At 42.7% G+C, this 26,721-nt stretch overlaps 1 protein-coding gene across 2 annotated transcripts in view; it reads right to left on the bottom strand.

Annotated features, from left to right (window-relative positions):
• Window positions 1-2,094: 2,094 nt before the first annotated feature.
• The window catches only part of PRKG1 (protein kinase cGMP-dependent 1), a 535,590-nt gene continuing 510,963 nt past the window's right edge, over window positions 2,095-26,721 (bottom strand). For both annotated transcript variants that reach the window (XM_074874162.1, XM_074874161.1), the window contains exons 11-18: window positions 21,300-21,439; window positions 17,130-17,219; window positions 15,067-15,208; window positions 12,721-12,884; window positions 11,645-11,767; window positions 11,485-11,547; window positions 10,416-10,482; window positions 2,095-6,200 (exon numbers count right to left, since the gene is read on the bottom strand). In XM_074874162.1, the coding sequence (XP_074730263.1) occupies window positions 6,102-6,200; window positions 10,416-10,482; window positions 11,485-11,547; window positions 11,645-11,767; window positions 12,721-12,884; window positions 15,067-15,208; window positions 17,130-17,219; window positions 21,300-21,439 (888 nt within the window). In that variant the 3' untranslated portion in view covers window positions 2,095-6,101. The remainder of the gene's footprint in view (window positions 6,201-10,415; window positions 10,483-11,484; window positions 11,548-11,644; window positions 11,768-12,720; window positions 12,885-15,066; window positions 15,209-17,129; window positions 17,220-21,299; window positions 21,440-26,721) is intronic.

Raw genomic sequence — 26,721 nt, 5'->3', positions numbered from 1 at the left:
CGCCGAACCGCCTTCCCCCCCTTCGGGGTCAGCGCTGCGCGGCCGGACCCCCGGCGCCCCCCGGCGGCCGCTCCGGGGCAGCGCCGCCCCCCCCGCCCCCGGCAGGTTCCGCGGGTGCGGGAGCAAAACCCGGGGTTTTTTTTGCTGATAAAGGCCCAATGCTCTTTTTTTTTTTTTTTTTTAAGAGAGGTTGCAAAGAAAATACAGGCAAAAAGCCCAAACACCGCAGCGCTGCCCCAGCGCACCATAAATATTTATTCCCGTCAAGGTGGGTGATTTCAGCTGTCAAGTTGAAACCCCGGCAGCGCTCACGCACCTCCAGCGCGACGGGTATCGCTGTCGCTCTGCAGGGAGCTGCTATCAGGTATTTCAGGCCCAAGAAGCTCAAGCTGGGCTAATAATTGGCTGGGAAAGTTTCGACGAGCACCTACCGCAGGTGCTGGCGGAAGCGGAGCTGCTGAGTCAGCGGCCAACAGCCATCCCCACCACAGTCAGGTGAACCAGGGCCTTGCTATTTTTAGCTTGCAAGAATGAGGGCCACACCTTGCCCCGAAATCCCTGTATTCCCCATGCAGTTTCAGGTGAGGACCACGTCACCCTGGGCTTTTTATTGTATGATTAACTTGTATCTGTTACTGCTGCATCTTGCAAAATCATTTTATGATGTTTCCCGGCTCCTGCTTAGGCAGTTATCAATTTTTTTTCCCTCCTAGGAGGATGTTTTCTTGCTCCTTTCCCAAGTTTTTACCTGCCTCTATGTCCATACAGCACTGAAATACACCCTTAACCTTGACCGTGCTGAGATTTAAAGATGGTTGTGTCACATGGGGACCGAGCAGTTTCCCAGGGATGGATTTAAATCCATCGGGATGGGCAGAGTCTCCACATCTTGAACGCTGCACCATCCTGCAAACAGAGGTGATGTCTTCATGACATCCTATGGCTGGGCTGTCATTAATGGCTGTGCCTCCATCACCACCTCTTGGCATTTCCCATAAAGACAGCGATGACAAGGACACCATCATTTTTTTAAATGGGTGTTGTTTGCAGTCACATCCCATCTAGGCATGACACAACTCATGTTGGAAATACGGTCCCTTCCCAACTGTGTGCCCTGGATTCACTTATATTGCTTACCCCTGTACTCGGCACTGGTGAGGCCACACCTCGATGAGTGGGTTCAGTTTTGGGCCCCTCACTACAAAAAGGCCATTGAATGACTCGAGCGTGTCCAGAGAAGGGCAACAGAGCTGGTGCAGGGTCTGGAGCACAGGTCTGATGGGGAGCGGCTGAGGGAACTGGGGGGGTTTAGTCTGGAGAAGAGGAGGCTGAGGGGAGACCTCATGGCCCTCTACAACTACCTGAAAGGAAGGTGCAGAGAGGGGGGATGAGTCTCTTGAACCAAGGAGCAAGCACCAGGACAAGAGGTAATGGCCTCAAGCTGCACCAGGGAAGGTTTAGACTAGGTATTAGGAAGTATTTCTTTACAGACCAGGTAGTCAGGTGTTGGAATGGGCTGCCCAGGGCAGTGGTGGAGTCCCCATCCCTGGAGGTGTTCAAGAGGTGGGTTGACATAGCGCTGAGGGATCTGGTGTAGTTGGGATCTGTCAGTGCTGGGTTAACGGTTGGACTAGATGATCTTCAAGGTCCCTTCCAACCTAGATGATTCTGTGGTTCTGTGATTTCTGTGATATTGGCAGCAATCAAACTGTAAATTGAATTCTTCATCCCTGAAGAGCAAATGTGCTTATTGCTTAGTAGGTTCACCGAATAATTTGAGTTAAAAGCGAGCTCTGGGGGTCACCCTGTGCCAACCCTGCTTGAAGCAGGACGCCCATCAGCCTCAGACCCCTCCAGCCGGGCTGCTCGGGGTGATGCCGCTGCTCAAATAAGCACTAAAGTATGGTAACTGTGCCTTTGCAGCCTGCAGAAAATCTGGTTGCCGGTGCTAATCTCCAAGTACCATACATTTTGTTCTGTTATCTCTTACTGCATATCATCATAAATGAGAACAAAACCCCCCAATTTAATCGCTAACCAGAAGAACCCTCCCAAACTTGGCTTCTGCTGTGGAAGAAAGCCATCGACACACCGTTCAAAAGTAATTATTTTTATTTCAACTCTATAAAGTATACAACAGGCACTCGGCAATTACAGCTGCAGGGAAAATACAGAGCAAAACAAAAGCAGTTAAAGTTTATGAAAAAAAGTTCTTAAATCTACATCAAAAGAGTGCAACCGGCTGATGACCGGTGGATGACCAACATTTGTCTGACAAACAAAACCTCTTTCATGTAAGAAGAAAACTGGAGAAAATAAGAATATAAAACAAAGATCTAGTTTAAAAACAGCATAAATTGGGACTCAGGACAATAGGCAACTCCAAACGAAAACTTCCCCTTTTGCCGGTAAAGCCCTAAAACCGCTCAAGTCTCAGCGTTACGGCTGGTTTACGCGGCCGGGGAGCTGCGGAGGACGAGGAGCATCCGGCTTAGCAGCTCAGCTCTGCCTCCGCGGTGGGTTGCACATAGAATGAGTCAGGGGAAAAGCACGGATCCTGTTTTGTTGAGTGGTGCAAACGAGCTACGCCTTTGACTTGAGGCTTCAGGTCAGAAAACACAGGTCGGGTTGCACACCTAGTTGCTCGTAATTTTTTCCAGGTGGGAGATTTCTAAAGGGGTTTGTGTAAGACAGGAGGTTGGTGCTGGACGGCACAATGGGTTGAATCTGCACAGCTTAGCAAAACAGGAATACCTGTCTACGGACTGATAGGATGTCATATATTAATTTGACCCGCACATAACATTTATACATTTCACAGAAATGACTCTGTATCTCATTAACAGATACACAGCTCTGGTACATTGAACAGAAATAAGAGAACGACTTCATCATTTCTGTAATTCATCAATATTATATAATAAAGGCTTAGAAATCGGTAGCAGAAAGAACTGTAAAACGCAGCAAGCTAAGAAAGGACGACATTTTGAGGTGTGTTTGTCTTTGTCATGCAGCATAACACCAAATTTGTAATTTTTTTTTTTTATAGGATGCCATGGATTTAAGGCACTTGCAACAATGCCAGATATAGCTAGTCATGTTCTAGAACTATGGGACAGATGAGTTAACAGTACAGTTGACATAAAGTTTAATAATACTGACAATTATGACATTAATTCAAGTCTACCTTGATCTAAAAACATTACATTACAAATAAGAAAATGAAGTAATAATGCCATGGAACTCTAAAAGAAGAAGTTATATGTGTACCACAAAATATCAACACGAAAATACCTATTTACATAAATATTCGCTTGTGGTCCTGTTGTTAAATAAGAGTTTGCTATGGATAATGCAGCACTGTGAGAAGCTATGGATCATCTGTGTCTTAACGACACCAATCTTAATACACTCGTTTTAAATACAGGAGCTGATTTCCCCTTACGTAAATACGCCGTCGTCCCATATATTATAAAAGGAGACAAAGAAGAAAGGACAGTAAGTGGAAACACAGAAGCAATCCATTGTTGTGAATATATATATATATAATGCAACTCAAATATATTACTTATAAATGAAGGCATTTATCATATACATATGCTAACTATGCTGTTTAAAGTATTCTTGGGAAAGGTGATGACAGTTGAGTGAGGTGTTTGATATCAAAATAAACATATTCGGTACAGCGCATGCCACGCGCTCCAGTATTAATTACCGTGCGTGGCACAAGGAAAAAGGGACAGGAAGAAAGAAAAATAACTCATCGGCCCATTTTAAAACATTCTTTCCGTAACGTTTTTGGGTTGCCCCCCAAAATCGTGATACTCTTTCCTTCCGGCAACCCCTTGACTGACAACTGCATCTCAGCGACTATGTATCATCATTTTGGGACAAACACCTCTCTATGTTCTTCTATACAAGTTACCAACCGCAACAAGTTTTCTCCTCCGACGTCGCCGCATCATCGAATGAAAAACCAGGGGGATGCAAGTAAAGAATTTGGCTTTTAGGCAGCAGCCTATTTGCTAAGACGCCTAGCGATTATTTTAGCCCTAGTACTCAACATTGGCTTTCAGTGTCTTCCATCCCTCAGATAAAGGCTGAAAAGTGAGTGTGTATTTGCCCTATATGAGTAATTCCCAGGAGTCATAGTTACTGTCTTTTCCCTATGGTTTTGAAGGCAAACAAAGTTTTAATGATTAATGAATAATGGAAATAATGTGAAGTTGCTGTGCCAATGGTGTTGCCTCACCCTTGGGAAAATTAGGAAGGAAGTTCAGCAACACAGACCAGTTTCAAAAGTGTCACGATGACCGAGCTCTTTGCTGGCAAACAGCAGACATTGTCAATGCTGCCAAAGAAGGGGAGAAAACGCCTTTTTAATATGCTTTGTTAAGTCGCTTTCACTAGGAAAATGGGAAAGAGTTGGGATTTAACATCGGGGAAATAATATTTTACTGCTAAAACATACATTCTCCATGTACTATGTAGGCAAAAGTCATATGACTGACTTTTCAGCAAAAGTTGGTATTTTGACTTCCATCATATACTGGGACAGCATCTGCTAATTTTTTGGGGCAAGATCTGTTATAGATACTGAAAGCTCTTGTTGGTATGATGAGATAAATTTTTAGTCCCATGTATATGCAACAGATAGGCATCCAGGACAGGATTCCTCTGTAGCATCCTATAAATTAGAGGAGACTCTACTCAAGTAAAGGAAAAGCAGTGGAAATGAGGGAAAAGTGTGCACACAATAATATTGTTTTCTCCAGCTCTTTTTTCCATACAAGCCAACTTGGCTCTAGCTATCCCCATGCCTTAAACGCAGTCACTGGGGACCTGGTATGCTGGAGACATGGAGATCTTGCACAAACACATCCAGTATCAGTTTTCCATTTATTTCCACTGGCTTTCCTGTGGAGCTTCTTAGTCTGGTGAAGCATTAGGATTACATTTTTATGGGCAGTATTACAAACAGAGCCAGCAAACTGGCTCAGTACCACCTTTTATATTAATTAGCTTTGGACTAAACACAGAAGAGATGCAGACATGGAGACGTAAAATCATCTAAGAGCGTGATGGAGAATGATTTCTCTTGCTACATATTTCTGAAATGGTGGTTGACTGAATAGGTATATTCACAGATGAGGGATGTACATAGCACCTATAAAGTACGTTATGGGTCTTATGTTTTCCCTTTGGGTTCTAAAAAGATAAAAGTTAAGTTAAGCTTAATTTTATGCCTAACAGCTAATCAATAAGACCAGTGGGCTGCTGTCACTTTATTACTGGACCATTATTTAAGCACTATTTTATATGTGAAATGGATTAATCTTATGATTTTTTTTTTCATGCAGTTATGTATTTGTACCAAGGGAAAGGAAAAAAAATCCCAAGCGTCATGTAACAGTATGTTCTCAGCTTTATGAGAGAAGTGACCCATATCTGCCTTAACAGGATCTAGAGCAGTTGTGCTTTTGTTTTACCAGGCTAAAAAAAAATTCTCAAAAATAAAGAGGAAAGGTAACATTCAGTCTTGTCATGAATACTGCTTGGAAAGAAAAAGGACAAGTTTTACCACTGCTTTGACATGAACTCTTTGACCAGTACCGTTGTGGTCCTCCTTTGCTCCTACACTGGCCTACAGTAGAAGACCTATGGAGTTCAGAGTGTGGGAGTAGCCCAAATCCTGCACTGTATTTAGCTACAGCACTTAATAAATTACTATCAATCCTACTGATAAAGCCAGTACCTTGCAGCTAGAATTAAGTGCGTCTTAACACTATGTATCTCTCGACTTTTATAATTAAGAATGTAGCAAGATCATCGCAGTGATAGAAAACATATTTCTTTACTGGTGAAAGGCTTTGCGTCAGGACCACCATGTCAACTGCTATTTTAAGTTCAAACATAAAACATGAAGAGCACTATTGTCATCTAAGCAATAAGTCCTAATGCCACTGTAGTTACTGTAGCAGCATCAATCAAGGCATCATGGTGACCCCGAGCACTAATCCTCCCCAATTCTTTCGGTTTTGCTGGCAGCCATGTCCCAAGAAGCTGTCTTCAGCAAGGCAGAAGCAGGTAAGAGAAATACATTAAAAATCTATGTCCCATCCTGAGTTGTCGTCAGGGGGTGGTTCATCACTGTCCTCCGGGAAGCTGTCAAAATTGCTTGTGTCTGTTGGAGATGCAACCTGCAGAAAGAAGAGTGACAAGGAGGGGACAGTCATCAAAGTGGACCTCTGTAGAATTTCCTCTCCATCTCACAATCATGATCATTCAAAAGCATTTGTTGCTAACTGCAGCAAGCAAGAAAAGTTCTTCATTCAACAACTTTTTGCTGAATCCCAGGAGGATTTCCCACAGCCCCCCTACTCTAACGATCCAGACCCTCTAGGGTCTCTAGTTCAAGAACAACTGCCCTATCCATTGGTGCAAGGTTGGCAGACAAGTCCTGGACCTCCCCAAAGGATTTGCAATTTACAGCTTCAGGATCCTGAATTTGAGGCCATCAGCTGGGCCCCTGCCGCCTTAGAATTCTCTGACAAGTATTGCTCAGCCTAGGGAGCCTATCAGAGAAACCATTCCTCCTAGGATGAAGGCCAAGTACATTTCTTTTTTGGAAATGATGTCATTTAAAATCTACCGTAGCTAGACAATTTTGAATTTTTTTTCTCGATGACTGAAACTTTCTTACAATAAGACCCCGATGCATTCAATGCAATTTAAAAAACATGACACAATAAAAAAACAGGCCAGCAGCTCTCCAGACCAAAATAATTAGTGTCTTACTAGAGAAAATCGGTACCTTAAGCCATACCCCAAGTAGCCAGTGCAGGCTGGAGGGGACCGCACTTGCCATAGGAGTGCTGTGCAGGAAATACTTGCTGTATTTTTTTAGCCATTTCACTTGTGCAGCTGGTGGAGAAGCCATGGCCAGAGCCTAGCCTACAGTCCAGGAGACATATTTGATGCTGGATACTGCTATAAGCCTTGGGAAAAGACTTTTTGATCAACAAGAGCTCCAACTTCAACTCTAAATTTAATTTGCTGCCCAGCTGCATCAGCATTTCCCTGCTGCTGAAAACAGCTTGAGGAAAATTAAGATCCTTGAATACCCAATTCATTCTGAAAGAAAAAACCCTGTAAAAGTTTAGTGGAGTACTACAGAGTGATGCAATCCTTCACTGTGTAGTGAATGCTGTTTACTTTGTTGGTGCTGGTACTGCTGAGTTGGAGAGCCTTCACCCTTCAGGTCCTCACCCTTGGGGTGCTCCACACTCACCTTCCTCCATGGTGCCATGGGCTGGACCACAGCCCTGTTTTCCTCAGCCGACCCCATGTGAGCCCTCCCTCTGGGAGCAGAAGCATCGGGGATGTATGTACAAGATACCAGCTACCAAACTATAAGAGATGCAGTTGGTGTGGCCATTCACAGGGGTTGCGCATGAGCTAGAGCTTGTGAAAGCCTCTCAGCAGTGATGGACAGCGTGTAAGAGGACTGCACTGGGTGAAAGCATCTATGGAGCTCCCTGGGGCTCCTCTGCAGATGTCCCCTCCAGGAGCACCTAGCAGGGCAGGCATTTTTTTTTTTTGAGCTCTGCTTAGATGAAGCTTTAAAGGGAAATAAGTCCTGCTTTGGAAAATGGATTGCCTTTTGTGTTCATCTGACAAACAAAAAGTCTGAGTATATCCAACACCTCAAATGTAGAGGGTTTTCTTTTTCTTAGAAGAAATATGATTTGGGAAGAAAAGGCTGGATGAGTTGTTACTCTGCTGATTGACATTATGTGATATTAATGCTGTTGTGTGCAATCCCCTACAGCTCTGAGGTTCATGTCACCTATGTGGCTTGCAGTCCTTCACTGTCAAAGACATGGGAAAAAAATGTCCCTTTCAGTGCCCTCTCCAGCCATGAAGGGACACTCGAGATTTATCTCCTGTCCATCCAAGAAGATAAAGCACAAATGTCAGTATCAGCTTTCTGGTTGCTTACCAACACAGGGGCTTGAGATGAATTATGGTGCAGAGATCTGGAGGTCTTTCTCAAAGGCAAGAGCTGTGATGCAAGACAGAAGGTCTTTGGAAGAGTCAAGAGGCAAGAGAAGCTTTTGAGGACAGCTACTGTCACAGATTTCAGATGCGGTATCGAGGCTTAGCTGCTTCCTGAAGCAATGTCCTAGCAGCAGGCTGTAAATTGAGATCTTTCCTAAAATCCCATAGAACAAGAGCTAAGGAGCAGATTTTGATTGCCTCATAGGTAGTACCATGTAACTGCTAATGAGGGTTAAAGAGCTGGGGAAGGACTTTTTTCCTAAAAAAAAATAAATAAATAGCTAGTCTCTATGTTTAGCCATGCTGGCTCCTTTACAGCTAACAAGGAAAGGTGCATTGATTGAAGGAGAAATGGATTTCTTCCCCTGGAGTTATGTATTTTGGGTCTCTTCTCAGATATGGCTCTTGCTGGTAGTTGGGACTTTTGCCAAAGCAGCTGAAAAACTTGTGGAAAACAAGGCCAAGTGGGACTGACAGCTTTGGGATTGAGGACATTCACTAGTTAATAGAGACAGGTTTTGGAGAGGATCTCAGGAGTACATCTAGAGAAGATATTACTCCTAAGAGCTCTAGGAAAGAATCAGCTGTGTTGAACTGGGATTAGGGTGATGTATGGCTGTCAGCATTGAGTGGTCCTGGAAGAAGGATTCCTCTGAAGGAGGAAGGATGCTCCCATCTACTTCGGACAGCCTTGATGGTGGTGTGCTGGCCAAAAGAGTGACAGCAGATCACTCTCTTGAGAGCAATCACAGATATGTTCCCTAGTGAGACATAACCAGTCCCACGAACAAGGACAGCCTTGATGATGTCAAGAAATAATGTCGATGAAGTGAGTTGGGTGCTCACACAATCCTTTTCTCGTACTGCATTGAACCTAACTGAAAAAGCAAAAAAGTTGTGATTTCCTGCACAACAGGCTGGAGAGCAGCCTTCCTCTAGGCAATGCCAAACATTTCTGGTGGTGGAGCAACGTCCCAGCTTGGGGGCTGCAGGGAGCAATTCATGTCCATAGACTGCAGATACTGCTGAAGTCACTGCTGCTAGTTGTGCTGTCTGAGGGTTAGACATGCAGGGTCCATACGTATATTGGGTAAAAGCAGTATTGGAAATGCTCTTATTAAACTAAAAATCCATTAAAAACAATTAGAAGAACATACTGGGGCATTTTCAGGCTACACTGACATCCTGCACAGGTAAACCAGAAATTGTAACTGGATATAAAGGAGCAAACTTGACTTTATTGTCTGACTTGAACTGTGGTGAACAGTACTGCTGACAAATTAATACTTATTAAAAAGAAGCTTAACAGAAAAGACACAGTTTTGGTTCATAAAACATTTATATGTTCATTGGGCATCCTGCTTTAGCCAGATATTTGCAAAGTCCTGCTTTCTCCCACTGACTGACAGTAACTTCTGTAGCCCATAGGGCAAAAGTGGGGGACGTAAAACCTTCTTGCTCTTTCACAGATGCTAAGAAAACTTTGGGATGGCAGATTTAGCCCTGGAGCCGTGCCTGCCACTGCTGCAAGAGGTGCAGGACCACGGGTGGACAGAGCAATGGGGTGCAATTAAACACGATTGCTAATGTCATTTTCTCAGTGATCCCGCGGGAGAGGCATGGAGAGAAAGGGATTAAGTTGAAACAAGGAGGGGAGGCTGAAGAACAGAAGGGGCCAAGGTAATTTCTATCAGCTAATCCTGTTTGGTTTCCATTTGCGGCAGGCTTTGTGGGTAAAGAGCTCACAAAGACATCAAAGGAAGAGCTTTGCTCCAAAGGAAAATGAGTCGAGCTGTCCCTCGGTGTCTGCTCCCAGTTAAACATAAACTAGGCGGTAACAGGGCTTTTCATGTAGGACACAGATGCAGGAAAAAAAGAGTGAAAAGCACAAAAGAAAAGACAGAAGGAAAGGTTAATGCAAAAGAAAAGGGAGATGGCATACAAATCCCACTTGCCTTGTCAAAAGAAATAAGAATAAAGAAGAAGAAAAGAGGACACATCTGAGAGAAGGGGTGAAAGTGGCAGTTCTCCACTGAAATGTGAAAAGTAGAGATGAAGAAACAAGTGGAGCAGGTGAGGAAGAGAAAAACGTGTAGTAGTGAGCGATCTTGCTCTGATCTCCTGCTGCAAAAAGCATTTCATTGCAGACATGCCCTCCCCAAGCCGCCTTGCTCTGGAGAAGACTGCCAGGAGACCAAGTATAGCTGGAAATGTCTCTAACGTGACTTCTTCAAGCATCTTCAAAAGAAATAAAGCACATGCTATTGCCACTTAACTACAGCATACCAGTGCCCAAAGCTCACAACATTCATGTAGAAGAAACTTATTGGCCGTGAATAAGTAGGAAAACTTACACTTGGTATTATAGGAGGTGTCAGTGTCCCTTTTCGTAACCCTTCCCAGTTAAAGCCTTCAAACCATCTAGGAAGGAGGGAATAATGAAACAGTTAGACATACGGCGAAAATCTCTCTGCAGCAAAAAATTAAATTTAAATTGCTTAAGCAGTGGGTTCTAACTCCCACAGTCATCTTCTTCAAATTGTCCAATTAGTTTTAACAATTTTTCCTGTCATCTTTATGTATGTTTTTTGGGACTGAAAATGAAGTGTGTGTGGCAACGCAGTGGTGATACCATGGCAAGTACAAATTACCCACGCTCAGAAGAAAACTGTTCCTCACTGCAGGTGTCCTGGCAGCTGCTCTTTCCTTTCTATAGGGTCAGTCCCTCACATACAAGACCCCTAATGTCCTTTCCTCGTATAAGATTGGGAACTAAGGGCATGCACAGGGATGTCTGCCTCTTGGTTTGGGCACCTTGGGTTTGCTCAGGCTACAGCAGCTTAGGTGAGTGGCTGAGCCCTGAGCTGAGCCTTGAACGTGTCCACCCAAAATGTCCATTTCTGTTGCTTTGGGGTTAGGAGAAGGACCAGCATGGGTAGACGAGATAACCTGCTTCTGCGATGGGTCTCTAACTTGTTCTTATCCTCTCCAGCAGTGTGAAAACTTCTAAGACATCACTTAACAACTCTCTCCCATCAGACCAAAAGGGATGATGAATTAACATTACGGGTAGAGAGAAAGTGTGTTGGTCGGGGGGGGAGGAAAATCAAGGAAAACCTTGAAAAGTGACTCCGCAAACCAAAACCATCCAAGCAGGCAATGGCTGAGTTGGATTGCTTCCAAATGTGCTTCTGCATTATAGTAACGATCAATGCGCAATTTGTTTTGCTCATAGGCAAAGCCAGAATCTATACCAAAACACTGGGGAAAAAAAGGTCTGACGGAAATTCAGTTAGAGTCTAAAACACACTGGAAGAGAAAGGCCAAAGGAATTTAAGAAGAGCATTTTTTGCTGCAAATTGAAGTGTTTGAAATGCGCGTTTCTGTGGGTTGGATCTGATGGATGGTGGAGAAGACACTTACTTGTGCTTTTGGATATCTTTCACTCCATTTTTCAAGTTCCCCAATCTTTCTGATGGATTGTCCCTATAAAACAAATAACAAATCAGTTACTTTCTTAATCCTTCTGAATGATTCATTTCTTTGCAAATAAGATCAAGGTGATTATATTTCATGAGCTTACCTGCATAGTTTTTTAATTAAATTAGCAGCATTTTTGGCAATCTTCTTTGGAAATTCAATCATGTCTATGCCCCTTAATATGATGTTATAGGTCTTCATGGGGTCTGGGCCTGAGAAAGGGGGACTTCAGAGGGGAGAGGAAAAAGATTAAAAACTAATCTTTAAAATAGCATTGAAGATTGATTAAAAAAACCCAACAAACACAAAGCGAAACATAGTACCTTACTGAAATGAGAAAAGGTAGATGACAACTAGCGATGCTTTGCTTCCTCTAATCTTAACTATTGCTTAGTCAAGGAGCTCTGATACTGTCAGTGGTGCTGGCTGGAGGGAATTACCAAAGAGTAAAGTCATGTTTTCTGCAGCAGCACATGCTAAACCTCACACTTCCATGATGGCCCATGTCCCAGCAGCCTGAGGAGCAATGGTCCAAGCAGTGGTCCCTGCTTACTGTCTGTTTGATGCTGTGACATGCTTTCAGTGGCGATTGATTAGCTTTCCACTGGTTTAACAGAATAGGGGCCTGGGTCTAGCCCCAAAGGATAAGCAGGTTGAGGTGATGGATCTTTTCCCAGCTCCTTTATCCTGAGAGTGGACGATGGGGGATGAGTTGAGGAAGTTCAAGGAAGCTGCTACTGACAATATGAGCAGTAAAATATATATCCAAAACTAAATAAGGGAAGGGATGGATACAGGGACTCAAGTTCCCCGGGTGTCAAGTCTACCTCCTCCTTTTCAGATGTGCAGCAGCCCACCACTGCACCTGCCCGGTTGAGTTGCAAACCCTTTCCTCACCATGTTCAGCTCGCTCTCAGTTCTAGTTCAGGGCCAAAAAAATGAGGTTTTAGGTGTCATTTCACAGCACTTCCTAAAAAGCCTACTCATGTCTTGCCCTTTGAGAGGTCTGTGTGGAAGCTGTAATTTAAAGTGGGAAAACTAATTATTAGGTTCAGCAGCACAGTGCTGTGCCGCTACAGCACAGGCCAGCTCTGAACCTTCCCCTTGCCTAATCAGGGTGACAATGGCAGAAATATTTGGATCTATTTTCAGCAGCGGTGCCGGCCCCAATGCCCATACCTGCCAGTCAGGAGTTCATACATTAAGATTCCCAGTGACCAGTAGTCTGCCGAAATGTCATGACCTTTGTTCAGGATGATCTCGGGGGCTACGTACTCTGGGGTTCCACAAAAAGTCCATGTTTTCTTTCCAAATCCTATTTTCTTTGCAAAGCCAAAATCGACCTGTGGAAAGGAGCAGAGTACCATGAGGGCAGAGCACGAGAGGCAACGTCAGCCATGTGCTCTGCTCCTCTTGAAGTGAAGCAAAGCAGAAAGGAGGTTTCCTCGTGGGAATATTGTCCTAACTAAAGCATTGTGGGTCGTTCCAGAACCAGGCACCCGCAGTGACCTTTTCACTGATTTATCCTTCGGTTCTTGTGAGAAAAGAACAACAAATGCCAGCATGGAGGGTTTCTTGGGAGATGTAACTTAGCATTCACAGCTCAGGTTGATTTATTTTGCCTTTTTTTTTTTTTTTTTTAAACTCCCAGTCTTAACCTGAGTAAGGAATTATTTCTACTGCTGACCATTTTGGCACCTACTGAAAAGATCAGATTTCTCTCCCAAGAGTACAAGTGTTCTCCCAATTTGCTTGAGGCTATTGGGACATACTGGTGTGCTTACACACCTTAGTGTGTCCCTATAACAGTGCCCCTATGGCACCGGCAAGCACAGAAAATCAGATTATACTGGGAACTGAAGCTGTCCTTTGGGGCCCAGGCAGAACTCAGGTTAATAGGCTTACTATTTCTAGTTCTACCCACTCTGTCCTCCCCTGCCTCCGTGCTGTGCTGGTCCTGAGCTGTGGTCTGTAGCACACTCTGCTGTCCCTTGATGGCTGTGAGTTGCTCCTACACCTTGAGTTGGTCAGCAGCAAAATGTCCTACATGGTCACAGTCCCACAAGGGATCTGGGACACTTCTTGTGCCATCATGGATGTGTCCATGAAGATCAAAATGTCTAAGGAGCTGGGGGTTGGTGACAGGACCAGCACAGACCCCAGTCCAGATCCTCCTGTGATGGGAAGAAAGACAGTACTGCACCTAATTCTCCTCAACCATCTGACACCTCGCTGGATCCACCCAGCTTTAGCAAAATGCTGTAGAGGATAAACTCTGATGTCATTCATTAGACTTAGTGTCACAGTGAGACATGGTGGCTGCCACCAGGACATAAAGGTCCATGACAGAGATGGTCTGACTTACTGCTCCCACCTGCTGATGCCATTCCTGGGTTTCCCTTCCCAAAGGCAGGCAGGAGTCCCCAAGCCGAGAGGCAGAAACCTTGGCCTGCCATGACTCTCAGGGAGGGCATCAGCCCTTCTTGCATGCAGCTCTTTTTAGGATTGCATTGCCCCGGCCTTCACTGATGGCTTCCTAAGTGCCCACATCCTCCAGCACCTCCCACCAAGGGAAGTCTTTCTTTCTGTCTCCCCCTCTCTATGGTCTCACCTGGCAACTGGGGTGTACCTTACATTCAGGCCACCTCTACAGTGATTTCTGAGGCAAAAAAGTAATGAGTGAACAAAGCAATACAGTGAAAATCCATCAGTAATGCCCTAATTTGAGGGGTGGAGGTCTTGCACACACTGCTGTCCTGGCTTGAGGAGGTGGACCCTGCAAGGGGACAGCACCGAGAAGGACCATGACCTTCTGGTAAGAGCAGTTTCAGGCAGAGCTTTACGCAGTCATCCCAGAGGACTTTCCACAGATAAGTCAGGTGTGTTATTGGTGGTAAAACACAACTGGACCTTATAAAGCAAGAAGGTGTACTGGCCACAGTTCAGCTACAGAGTCCAGAGCAATTAATAATTTCTTGCTATGACAGAGTCTTGATTAATATTTCTATTAAGAACACCTTTTTTTGTTGTTGCTTACACAAAGGACCTGACACAGAAACAGCAGCTTGCAAAATTTTGCCTATAAATCCCACAGATCTAAGTCCTCCCCCTCTCCCACCAATATTTTAAGCCACCTATTTTGAAGTTATTTTTCAGTCTTTCAGTAGCTCCAAAACAGCTGGATGGATTTCTCTTGACGCTCTTCTCTAAACATTTCCACTTCAGGATCACAGATCTGAATTTTAAGCCAGAATTAGTGCTTCCCAGCTCAGTTTTACCCTGAGCCTCAGCCTGCTGAAGGTTGGGAAAACATCCTGGTGGTGGGTGATGACAGCCCTGCCCTGATCTCATATCAGCATCTACTGATGGCCACCATCAGAGACAGGATCCTGGGCTGGGTGGACTTTGTTTCTGACCCTCTATGGCCAATCCTGTGGCCAATCCTGTGTCTCCTCTATCCCTAACACCAGTTGACCGGTAGCAGCGGTGGCTTTTTTTGGCAAACCAGATATTGCGGGCACTCACCAGTTTGGCATAACCTCGATGATCCAGAATGAGGTTTTCTGGCTTGAGGTCCCTATAAATGATCCCTTTGGAATGCAAATAGGCAAAAGCTTCGACCACACATGCTGTGTAAAACCTGGTTGTCGAATCCTCAAATGAACCTCTACGTAAAACAAGAGAGGGAAAGAGGATAAAGCAATGAGATCCCTTCCCTTACTGGACTTCACCCTACTGATAAAATATCTATACAATTCAGTAGAATCACTGTAATACCCTGAAAGTGCCTGTTGCTAAGCTTACCTTTATATAATTTAATTGCTTTTCCATTTTGGAAGTTAGTATCTTTGCCTTCAATCCAACTTCACATCAAACATTCGTATCTAAAATATTTTAGGCTTTATTTTATAATTTCTTCTTGTAGAAGTAAAATTTACAAATCATTGTCTTGTAAGCAAAAAGTGATTTTTTTTTTTTTTATTATAACTTTTGACTTTTGGGTGCTAAAAACTATTTTACGTTTGACTTTCAGGTGCTAAACCTATTTTGAGCTGCGGAGATCGAGAACTCCAGTACTAATGTTCATAACTATGACAAAAGGCAGAAAAATTACAGTTGCTGGGACTTGAATTGTTAATTGCAAATTCAGTATAAACTACACTTTTGGATCCTCATTTCAGCACCAGTTTTCAACCAGTTTTCTGAAGGAAACCATATCCCCCTGCCTGCCAGGAGCTGGCGGTGGGAGCTAAGCTAGGTGGCAGCAGAACCACAATTTAGAGCTGAGCGAATTAAAGATGAAATCATCAGGCTCTGACAAAGACAAGGCGAAATACCACCTGGCACCTGCTAACTGCTACAGTTCTCCTTTTAATGGTCTGGAGAAGGCATGCTGTTAGGAAAAGGAAGAATTACAAAACATTAATTCTAGGTAATTAAAAAAGAATTTGATCTTTGCTTTCTGATCAATCTTTCTGATGCATTTCTTTTACTTTCTAAATTTAATTATATTCCGATTATGAGCCTACTACATACTTACATGCAATTCACTGCATCTTTTCCTGCTCCATGGGCATATTATGTGCATATCCCATGTGCACCCATACAACCCACCTGCCACCTACTCACCAACACCCAAAACCAAACGCTGCAAGGTCAAACCCTCCCAAGGCAGGAAATACCAGGACCACATTAGCTTGTGCATTACGGCGCGGGATGTAATTACATGCTTTCTTAACTACTTTTTTTCCATGTCATTTCTGTATCCCGATAGCATAGTGCTCCTTGCAGGGCGTGGATTTGATGCGTGATCCTGTTTCCCACTTTGATGAGCGGCCCTTGTGTAGTATGTGATATCTGGACTAAAAGCCCATGCAGAACTATTGACTTCCTCCTGTTCATTGCTATCATACCTGACTATGTCATAAATATTAAGAAATATTAATAGATATTATTTATCACAGTGCATTCATGATAGAGACGGATGATATCTGTGATACCCGTCTCCATGATAGAGATGGATGTTGCTATTCACAGTCACAGAGGGTGGGCAGCAGAGCAAACACTGAGATGACACCAAGGACACGGCCGTAATTTCTGTGCTTGCAAAAGGTTGTTGTTCTACGTAATTAAAAATCGATTTAATGAAACAATTAGTTCTTTTGATTAAAATTAAAATATGATGCCAGCTATTTAGGGGTACCTTTTAAAGATGAAGACACAGGAAACGGGCAGTCAAAGACTTGTTGTAGATGATCTTTATCACATGACTACCATCGCTACCATCGCTACCTTCTATATTTTTTCAATGAGGCCATGACAAAGTAGCTCTGGGTAAGTTTCCACTTACATAAAGCCCTGTACATGTCGGATACAACCTAAATCAGTCCTTATTCTCAGTTATAACTAGATTCACTTCCTAATCAACTGCATAGGAACAAAAATAGCTTTTCACCTTTCTGGCATCTTAAATCAAACATAACATGGTAAGATCTAGATTTTGCCCATGAAAGATAAAGACCTTTGGTTATGTGGAGGCATATTAGAAAATATTCCACTTTGTAGGACAATAGTTTCTTACAACTCACCTGTCCCTGAGAATTGTCCAGAGCTCTCCACCTAGACAGGCTTCCATCAGCATGTAGAGGTACTTGCTGTCCTTGAACGTCCTGTAGAGCCTGTCATTGGCAAATGAGGAAATCATAAATAAATTCACAACACAAGTGAAGACACCAATCATTCCCACTTCCCACGGAACGTGGGCTTCATCCCAGGAAGCACCACAAGACTAAGGGGAATGTTTCACAGCTAGTGCTACATTTAAGGTGATCATTTCAATGTCTTTTCTTGGGTGGGAAATATTTCAGCAGAAAAGGATGGGCATCTGAGTGGTGAAGTGTATCATGGACCTCAGAAGAAGAGGTCACCGCTACTCTCGGTGCTATATATAAAATCTGCCATTTCTAACTGCATAACCTGACTCTTGGCTTTCCAGATGTGCTTGAAAGAGGAGTTTTCCTACCGTTTTTTATAACGTCCATATCATTTATTCTTCATGCTACAGAGTCTGGCTGCAGATTGGAAGCCTTCCCTCCATTTGATCATTTCAAAGGAGAGTCACCCAATTTGTGATTAATTTCAGAACTGAAACCCACTGATCTGGTAGAGTTTAAAGAGAACCCACTGACATGCAGGTATTTAAAAGTGCTCTTCCTCTGCCTCCCAGGGACTGAATGTGGAGGAAAAGTTGTGTAAAGGGATAGATAGGCCAGACTTTATGAAACCGTCCTCCTTCTCAGGTGCAATTTAAATTGTGCAGTAAAATCTGTGCTCTGTGTTTAATATGATATATTAAACAAATGGAACTATAAAACTATGGAAATAAAAATAGGGAATTTAGCATTTACTTAATTTTAATGTTGAACCACTTTTGTACTTCTAGTTACATCTGTGGTTATATCAGTACAGGTTGCCTGCAGGAATGAGCCTGCTGTATGCAGATTCTGGAAAGGTTTCTTTGCAGCTGCACTATTTAGAAATTAATTTTAAAAATCTGAGCTCTGCAGCATAAAGGGATGTTGAGGGATATTCTGTTATGGTGTAATTGCTGCATTCATGGGAGTTTCCAAGAGTTAAAAATTAAAGGGCTGATGCAAAACAATATAAATTGAAACAGGTGGTTTTGCAGATTCTAGCTCTTCCCAGCTAGTGATAAATCCAGTCAGTAATATCTTTTATGGAGCTTTTATGGACTGGGGGGAAAACACAGCATGACTTGGTTCCTTTCGAAGGCATTAAGTTAAATATTAACTTAAGGTACGTGGCGAAACATCCCAGCAGCTACAGATTGGCTGCAATACACTTTCACATCACAATGTTAGACAACATTTGTCTCCTATCTGTGTTTGTGTAGCATCCAGCATGCGGCTTAGCAGCAGTTACACGCTCTATTTTTGACACGTTTAACAGAAAAAGATCCCAGCAGGTGCAGCTGTGATGTAGGCAAGGGTTTGGGTACTGAATTATGCTCAGTGCTTATCTGCCTGGGAAATATTCTGTAGCTAATAGGTACTACTTGCAGCCACAACAAAATTTAAAGGAAAAAAAAAATAAACCAGTGTTTCAGATCCTTCCTTACTCCAGTATTAACTATGTTGACATTTAAAACTTCAGTTATGACATGCTTCTCAGAAAAAGTTGGAACAACCTCACTGACCATTTCATATGGTTAAAATTTATGAGTTTAACAAAAAAGTCCTATTTCTTGCCAGTTGGACAAAATGTAATTTATCTTAATAAACATTTCATCTACATTAAGGTTTACAGAAAACTCACAGAATAACTAATTTTTTTTAATTGCTTGGTAATTACTACTTAAATAAGTCATTACTTTCTTAAGTTAAGGTAGCCCTTATGAAAAACTACTTTCCATAAAATTTTATGGGCATCACATCTGGCCTAAAATATGCAGGAAAAAAAAATCAAATATTTATCAACTGTAATGGAAGCATAATGTTTATACATGATGGAATCGTATTATTTCAGTAGATCAAACAGTCTTAAGTTTGAAATGTCACAATATTTGAATTCATTTTTTATTTATTTTCTTATTCATCTAACTATTTGCAGATCCAGTGCAGACATCCACTGCTCAACACTTGTTTGGCCCTTTATCAAACCCAGAGCATTTTGTTCTGTGAGCTTCTTTTAGTTTATCTACAAGTAAATTTTATTTAGTGGCACTTGGCCTGTTCTGCTTCTTTTGTCTGGTTTAATGCATTTTAATAACCAAACTGAACCGTTCTTCAAAGATTTTTAGCAAACAGTTTCATGATTAATAAAGAAAATAATTGAGTTCCTTCAGAATTTTGTCTTTCTCTCTGATGTCCCAGAGTTTGTGTCCTTGCTCCAAGATAATTTTAAACTCGCCTTTCACCCAACATCTCAAAACACAATTAATTTATCAAAGTCATAAGAATTCTGCCTGTACCATACCAGAAAAATATTATCCCAGCTGGCCCAAGAAAGGGTATAAGCAGGTTATGAATAATTTTAGGATAGTAACTATAAGACAATTTCAAATCCCCATGGATGTGCAAAGGAAGCAGTGAGAGGGAAAAGCAGATAGAGTTTGATAAATCAGATACATGCTAGTTGCAGCACATGCGATAGTAAAAGTTTGGACTTTATGACCTAGGAAGTCCCTTCCCAGTGCAGGATTTCCACAGGGTATTAAAAATAGTTTATGAAGGCTTGTTACTGTAAAGGATGGGAATTATTGTATGATATGGAAGGAAAAGACCTATGGCTAACGCATCCCTTTTTCACTCGCCTGCTGAAAGAATAAAAAGTGGGATCGAAGTATTAATTTTGTTAGCTATGAATATCAGTGGCTCCATTAAGAAATATTTGCAAGCTCAGGCTTTTTATTTAGGAGGGGGCATTTCTGGAAATGGTGTCAAAATGTCCCTCCGCTTGGCTGGCCCTGCACTTCACCTCCCTTTACATCCCTATCCCGAGACAGCTCAGGCTTCAGAAAATAAATCTATAGGCTGAAATAGCCTGCAAGGTATATTTGGCTTTAGCCTAGGTAACGGGAGCATGTTTGTGAATCAAATATTACAGCATGAAGGAAACTGCAGCCGGCTAGGGTGTCAGGCTGCAGTTGTCACCCATGAATCAGAGGCAAAGCCACAGGCTCTGGGGGAATCCCAGGGATCAGCCTGGGAAGGAAACACCCCCTCAGCGACTGATGGGTGGCCGTCCCAGCCACGTGCTTGCCTTTACATTTATCACAGGGGTTTGGTTTCGCCCTTGGGTTAGCATGTCTCTCCGGAGCAATTTTTGGGAGCGGGGTTGATCTCCTCTGGCAAAAGGCAAATGTTTCACGCTTCTCTTTGAGGGTGGGACGAAGCACCCTTGGCTGAGATAAAAAGCTGCCCTTTTAGATACCTCCAGCTCAGGGAAATGCATTGCCCTGCCGGGGGTCCTCACCACCCACTGCTCTTACCCTGACCTAAACCATATAAAGAACCATCTCTGCTTCCTGCTGAAAGTTACTCACAACCCCTGAAGAGTCAAAGAACTTCTCTATTAGGGTTAAAAAACCCAAAAAGGCTTGGCACCTGATTTTATTCACTGAAGAACTGCATCTGCTTAGGTTTGGGGGAGAGATATGATTTTAGTGCATTTGCCCATGACGAGTCAAGGGATGCTGATCTGGATTTATCTAATACACCCTAAAGAGAAGTGTTGCAGATAACTCTTTATTCCCATAGCAGTGCATGATCTCAAAATATTAAACCCTGCCTTCCAGCTTCCCTTTGAGGGAAGGAAAATTCAGAAATTCAGAAGAAAAAGGAAAATTAACCTTGAGCAGGGGCAATGCGAAGTCATGGTGCCTATATGTAATGGAGCATTGCCTGCCAGCATCGGCAAGCTCTGCTCAGGCTGCAGGCTGGGGGTGTGCTTGCTGCAGAAGCCACAAAGCCATGTGAGCATGGCATGGGGCCAGTGCAAACCAGTTAAGACATGAATTAAATTTAGGCTTGGGTGGACGTCCTCCACGGATGGAGTAATCTCATGTTTGCCTGGAGAAGACCTTATTCCAAGCACTGTATCTGCAGTACCTTGCAGGGAAGCTATGGCTAAAGGGTTTTTCATGTGATGGATGGATTATTCCTATGTGGTTTTGTGGAATGCCGAGATTGGCTGTGCTTTGGTCCCCTATGGCAGCACGTAAGACAGAGGGATGGTACCTTACGATGAAGTCTGAGTGCGCGCTTTGCATGATCTGCTTCTCTGAACGGATGTGCTCCTGCTGCCTCGTGTCCACAATGTGACGTTTCTTCAGTATTTTCATGGCAAATGTTTTTGATTCTTCGCTTTTCAGCTGGACCTTGGGTAAAGTAGGCAAATGGAACGGTTAGAAGCAGAGTGTCAAACTGTGACCAGACCAACTGCATGGGGACCCAGTAATCCCACCAACCTACCTTCAAATCTCACCACCCTACCTTCAAATAATTCCTCTCACCTCTTCAGTCACCAGCTTCACTTTGGTATGAACCAGATTTCTAAATACTTGACGTATTGCTAAATAAAAAAGCTTTTTCTAAAACTGCATGTGTTTTAGGGAAAACCTAACCATCAATGTCGCTCTCAGGTCAGAAGATGTTGCTAGCTAATGTACAACTTTCACAAAGCCTTTTTCTACAGATAGTAACAAATACATTGGCTCTGGCAGGGAAATGCAGTCCTTGGATGTTTGTAGAGGACGAGCAGAGCTGTCTTTTCAACGGCACTGCTTGGTCACGTCTTTACTTTTAACCTTAAGCCTCAGCAACCTATTTTTAGCCTGATTTCCCAAGACAAGGTTGAAGAGAGTTGTTTGCTTGCTCGCCGGCGTAACCCTGGTAACTTCTGAACCCTGAGCCATCCCCAGCCTGCTCTGAGGGACCGGCACCCATCCCAAAGACAGCTGGAAGGCAGTCATCCTTTCCATCTTGGCCATCCCCTCTTAGTTACCACCAAACGAGAAAGGAACCTCGTCATTGAACTACCAGGCCTCTTGGTTTGCTAAATTCCCCCAGCAACTGCTCACAATAATATTGCCAGTTAAATGCTTTCCCCCCCTTTATAGTAAGAGGTGCCACTTGGCAACTTCTATTCTGGTTTTCTTGTAGGAAGTTGGATTCAGCCAGCAGACAAGTGGCTTGTCTGTCATCAAGCACCATCAGTTTGCCTTTAAGATTAGGAGACAACATTCATGAAGTCACAATTTATTTAATATAATATCTAGTTTTTTATTTTCTTGGTAACAGAAATGTGGGCTCATATGAGACATGGCACCTTCCACACGTTTCCTAGGCTGCATACCATAACCTTGAACAGTTTCCTCTGCATCTACTTTGTTCACGTAATGGTTCAGGTGCAGAGAAAATGCAAGGAGGCATGGTTTCCTCAGCATCCTGTCTTTGTCAGAAATCAAACTGATAATCTGATGTCCACAAAGACACAGTTTAAGAAAATCAAACCCAAAAGGCTTATTATCAGCTGGCAAAGAGGCTTCCAACAGCACCACAAGCCATTCAGAAATAAACCCTAATAAACAAGAGTCGACCCATCTATGGCCAAAGTTTTCATCATTAAGTTCTATAATATGTATATAGGTATGCATTTCTCTATCTGTTTTAAAATCATTTGGGGTTTTGGTCCCCGGATTTGTGGCTTTTTATTTTCCCTGTAGCTGCAAGCATTTCCAAGACCACATGAAACTTTTCTTTTTCCAGAGATGGCATTCTGCATTTCACACTGAGACTCGTAATTATTATCCTTGCATGAAGCCTGTGTTTGCCATTTAATCTTCAGGGAGACAGGGTACAAAGACTTAAACAATCCACATAAAATAAAGAAAAACATTTTTCCTCATCTATGCAGTAGAGCTGCTCAGTTCTTTATTGAACTGGTGCTACACAGGATTGCTTTTGCTGTGTGGTTTGACCACAGCTCAAAGCAGAAAGAAATTCTGCATTTATGGCAGACCGAAAGTGATAAAAAACATTTTTTGTTTGGGGTTAGGGTTTGTTTTCTTTTTTTTTCACTTTGAATAAATCACATATGGACTTTATTTCAACTGCTGAACTAAATTATTAGATATTGACCCATCTCAATCAAACCAGGCTGTTTCAGGGAAGCAGGGATAGGAGTGAGGTCACACACAGGGAATGAGGACATGATAAAAGTTGAGGTAAAATCTGGGCTGAGCAGAATTTACCAGAACTTGAAAAAAAATAAGGTTTAGTATGACTAAGCATATACTTCTGAAGAATTTATCCCCGTTGCTTTTGGTGGTAGTACAGATTGCTCGGTTCCCCATCAGACCTGTCCATCTGGTGATGGACAAGCATAATTAGCTGCCACACAAATAATTTCAAACACAAGTCTGTTCAAATCTCCATTAGATATTACAGATGAGATTTGTTTTCTTTCAGTCTGTAATTTTTAAGGTTACACTGTCCACAGACAAATAATAAATGAACAGTGGAACCAAGAAAGTAGCTCTAGTAGAAGATTTGAACACTTCTCGATCAATTTGGACATGAAACAATTTTTTAAAAAAAGAAAAAAAAAGGTATTTAGCACTCTAAACTTACTTGAAACATAAACTCCTATTTCTTGACGTTAATCTGTACTAGACGTTGGTCTTAAAAATAAACCCCACCACCTGGTGAAGGCTCAGATGTATGAAATCCAGTATTTTATAATAAAGGATAGTATGAATAATTCTCAATGTGTCCCCTTCTGGTATTATCATTCTAATACCATGGATTCTGACTACCTAATTTTTGTGTCCTTCATTAAAAAGGCTATTTCTTTTATTAATTACTGTTTTTTCAGGGATGCCTGGGCACATGATGGAGTCTGGGGAAGTAACCTGCTTTCCTATATGCACCTGCACAGCTTCAAAATAAGTACAGGAAAGGAAATTATTATAAGGAAGCAGAAGGCAGGGGTTTTATTTGGTGTTTGATGATGTTATAACTGCCAAAATTGTTTAAACATAGAACAATCAGGTGGCTACAATTAGCTAATGCAAGACTTTGACCTAATGCCACAGGAGAATTTAGATCCATTTTCCATTCCCACGCCTGTCGTGCTTCATAAGGCAGAGGATTTGTGAGAGTTTGAGAGCGTAGGGGGATTAATTTGCATGAAACGTGACGATGCACCAAAACCAGCTGCCGAGGTACAAAATCTGAGGCTTAAATTTTGGATCACCGGGTTGTCCACCTGCAAAATGAACCCTGCAAACTTCTCCTCCTTCTTCAACATGCCTGAGTCCTCCCCTTGTTTTGGTGTTCCTGTCAAATGTGGTAACTGTGAGGATTATTTTTATGATGTAAAGCTGGGGAACTCCAGGTTCATTTCTGTTCGTCTTACAGACAGTACTTTTTAATATTAAGCTCATGACAGTTAATAGAAAAAAATCCCATGTCTAATCCCAATCTCATTTCAAAAGTAGAAGAAAATATATCCAGGAGTCACCTGGACTTTTTATTTAAAAAAAGAAGAAAAAGGTTTAATGTTGAGAAGATGAGAAAGGGCTGCTAAGAAAACCCCGTCCTCCAATTATAATGAGAAAAATAGCACAAGGAGCCACAGAAACCACAAGGATTTTGACTCTTGGCACAGAAGGAGGTGGATACGTTGGCAGGAAGCTCAGCCTCCCAAAGAAACCCACCACAAAAATCTCACAAATGCTTCAGAAAAGGTAAAAGCGTGCAGTTTTCCAGGAAGGCAGTTTACAAAGGAGCCAGCCTTGCTACACAGATCATGAGATCAGTTTCACTCACTTGGAAGCAACATCTTACATTTCAAAGGCCCTGGGACTATTGATTCGGTGGAGACCTGCTGGAGTCTTGGGTTTCAATCACTTTTCTCCTAGAGCATCTGAGCCACTAAGAGGATCAACACAGGGTAACTACCAGCCTCCATCTCCCTCAACCTTTTCTTTTTTCAAGTTAAAAGAATTTCTGGTCCCTTCCCTCCTCCTTTTTTCACTCCTCTCCTTGCATTGGCCTTATCCAGTCATTGCACTTCCACCAGCACAAAAAACTCCAAAATTATCTCTCTGGGAGATTCAGTGCACTGATGATAAGAGCAAACATCAAAGCCACCGTAAATGTCCACATTCAACAATGATACTGAAGTTGCATATCTGCTGAAAGGCCCAGCGTCAGGGAAAAATTAGACATAAAATTTATAGCACTGAGTATACTCCTTCCCTTTCTCTCCACCTTCATACACATGTTTCAGCTTTCCATTTTATGTCCATCCCATGACCGAGCTCTGGCACGTGGTCCACGCCTGCAGTTCTGCCTCCAACTTGCACGGGCTTAATGGCAAAATGCAAAACAGGCTGAACAGCAAACCTCTGCCAAGAGCAGACCCAGATCATGCTTTCCAGTGTAATAATCCCTAAAATAGTGAACCCTGGTAAAGATATAGTTACTACTGATGCTCTCCTGGACAGACTCTCTCCTGGTGAATCTGGTTGACCTCTTGCCCTCTGTGTTACAAATGAACCTCTGGAGGATATAAGCCCTTTCAGCTGTGTAACAGGAATATATTTTCTCTCCAAAACACAAGAAAATGCAACTGGATGCATAGTTAAATAAAGTCCAAACACCACCTTAAAGAGGTGATGTAGAAAGCCAGAGACAGGGGAGATAAAATTAATTAGATTAGGTCATTCTGCAGGATTCTGATCCAGGAAATGAACTGCATGCTAGTGACAAAAATAACAGCAGAAATGTTGTTTACAATTAAATGAGCCAATTGTAGAAGCAAAATAGAATAAGAAATAGTTGGATTTATTTTGTATATTTGCATAAATATATAAAAAGTATATAATGTATATTGCATACATGTTTATATGCATATCAAATATAAACATGAATATAATATAAAATAAATATACACATATAAATTTTGCAAAATATTCTGGTCCGAGCAGTGCGGTGATGGGATATCACACTGACATTTGGAGCTGTGGCTGCATCTTCAACCAGCAGGTATTAACTGGACAAGGCTACATGGGAAGAGTCATGCTCCTCCATCTTTTAGCCCCTTTCTAGCACACAAGCTCACAGCCTCATGAAGAGGCAGCTATTCCTGTTCTCCACGTGTGACACACATCTAGACCTCTGAAGCAAGGAAGCCACACAACATCGGGGGGGGCGGGAGCTGAAGCAAGCAGCTTTCTTCTGTGCTAGTCCCACAGCCGCCCTCCCCCGGCATGCCTTGCAGTTGTGTGGGAAGCATCATCCACCCGGTGTCATGGCCTTTGGCTGTGCTTCAGCATGGTGCCCCATTCCCATGTCACCAGGTGTTTTTTTGGCAGTCTGAGTCATCATGACAAAGCTACCCCTGAGCGGACCCAAACAGATGGGTCACTATCTGAAAATACATTCAAGGAGAAGTTACGCTGAAGAGGAACACTACAGAATTGGGACAAGATGCAAACGCAGGGGAGAAGAGGAAGAGAAAATAAGTGAAGAGGAGAAGGACAGATGGAGAGGAGAAGGAGAAGAAGGAGGAGCACAGGAGAAAGAGAAGAAATGCAACATCTCTCGCTTTCCCAAGTCCTTGTTTCGTTAGACCTCAGCTGGGCTCCCTGTG

This window comes from Strix uralensis, chromosome 7 (assembly GCF_047716275.1).
Source record: "Strix uralensis isolate ZFMK-TIS-50842 chromosome 7, bStrUra1, whole genome shotgun sequence".
NCBI lineage: Eukaryota > Metazoa > Chordata > Aves > Strigiformes > Strigidae > Strix > Strix uralensis.
This window is presented reverse-complemented; position numbering and strand designations above follow the sequence as displayed.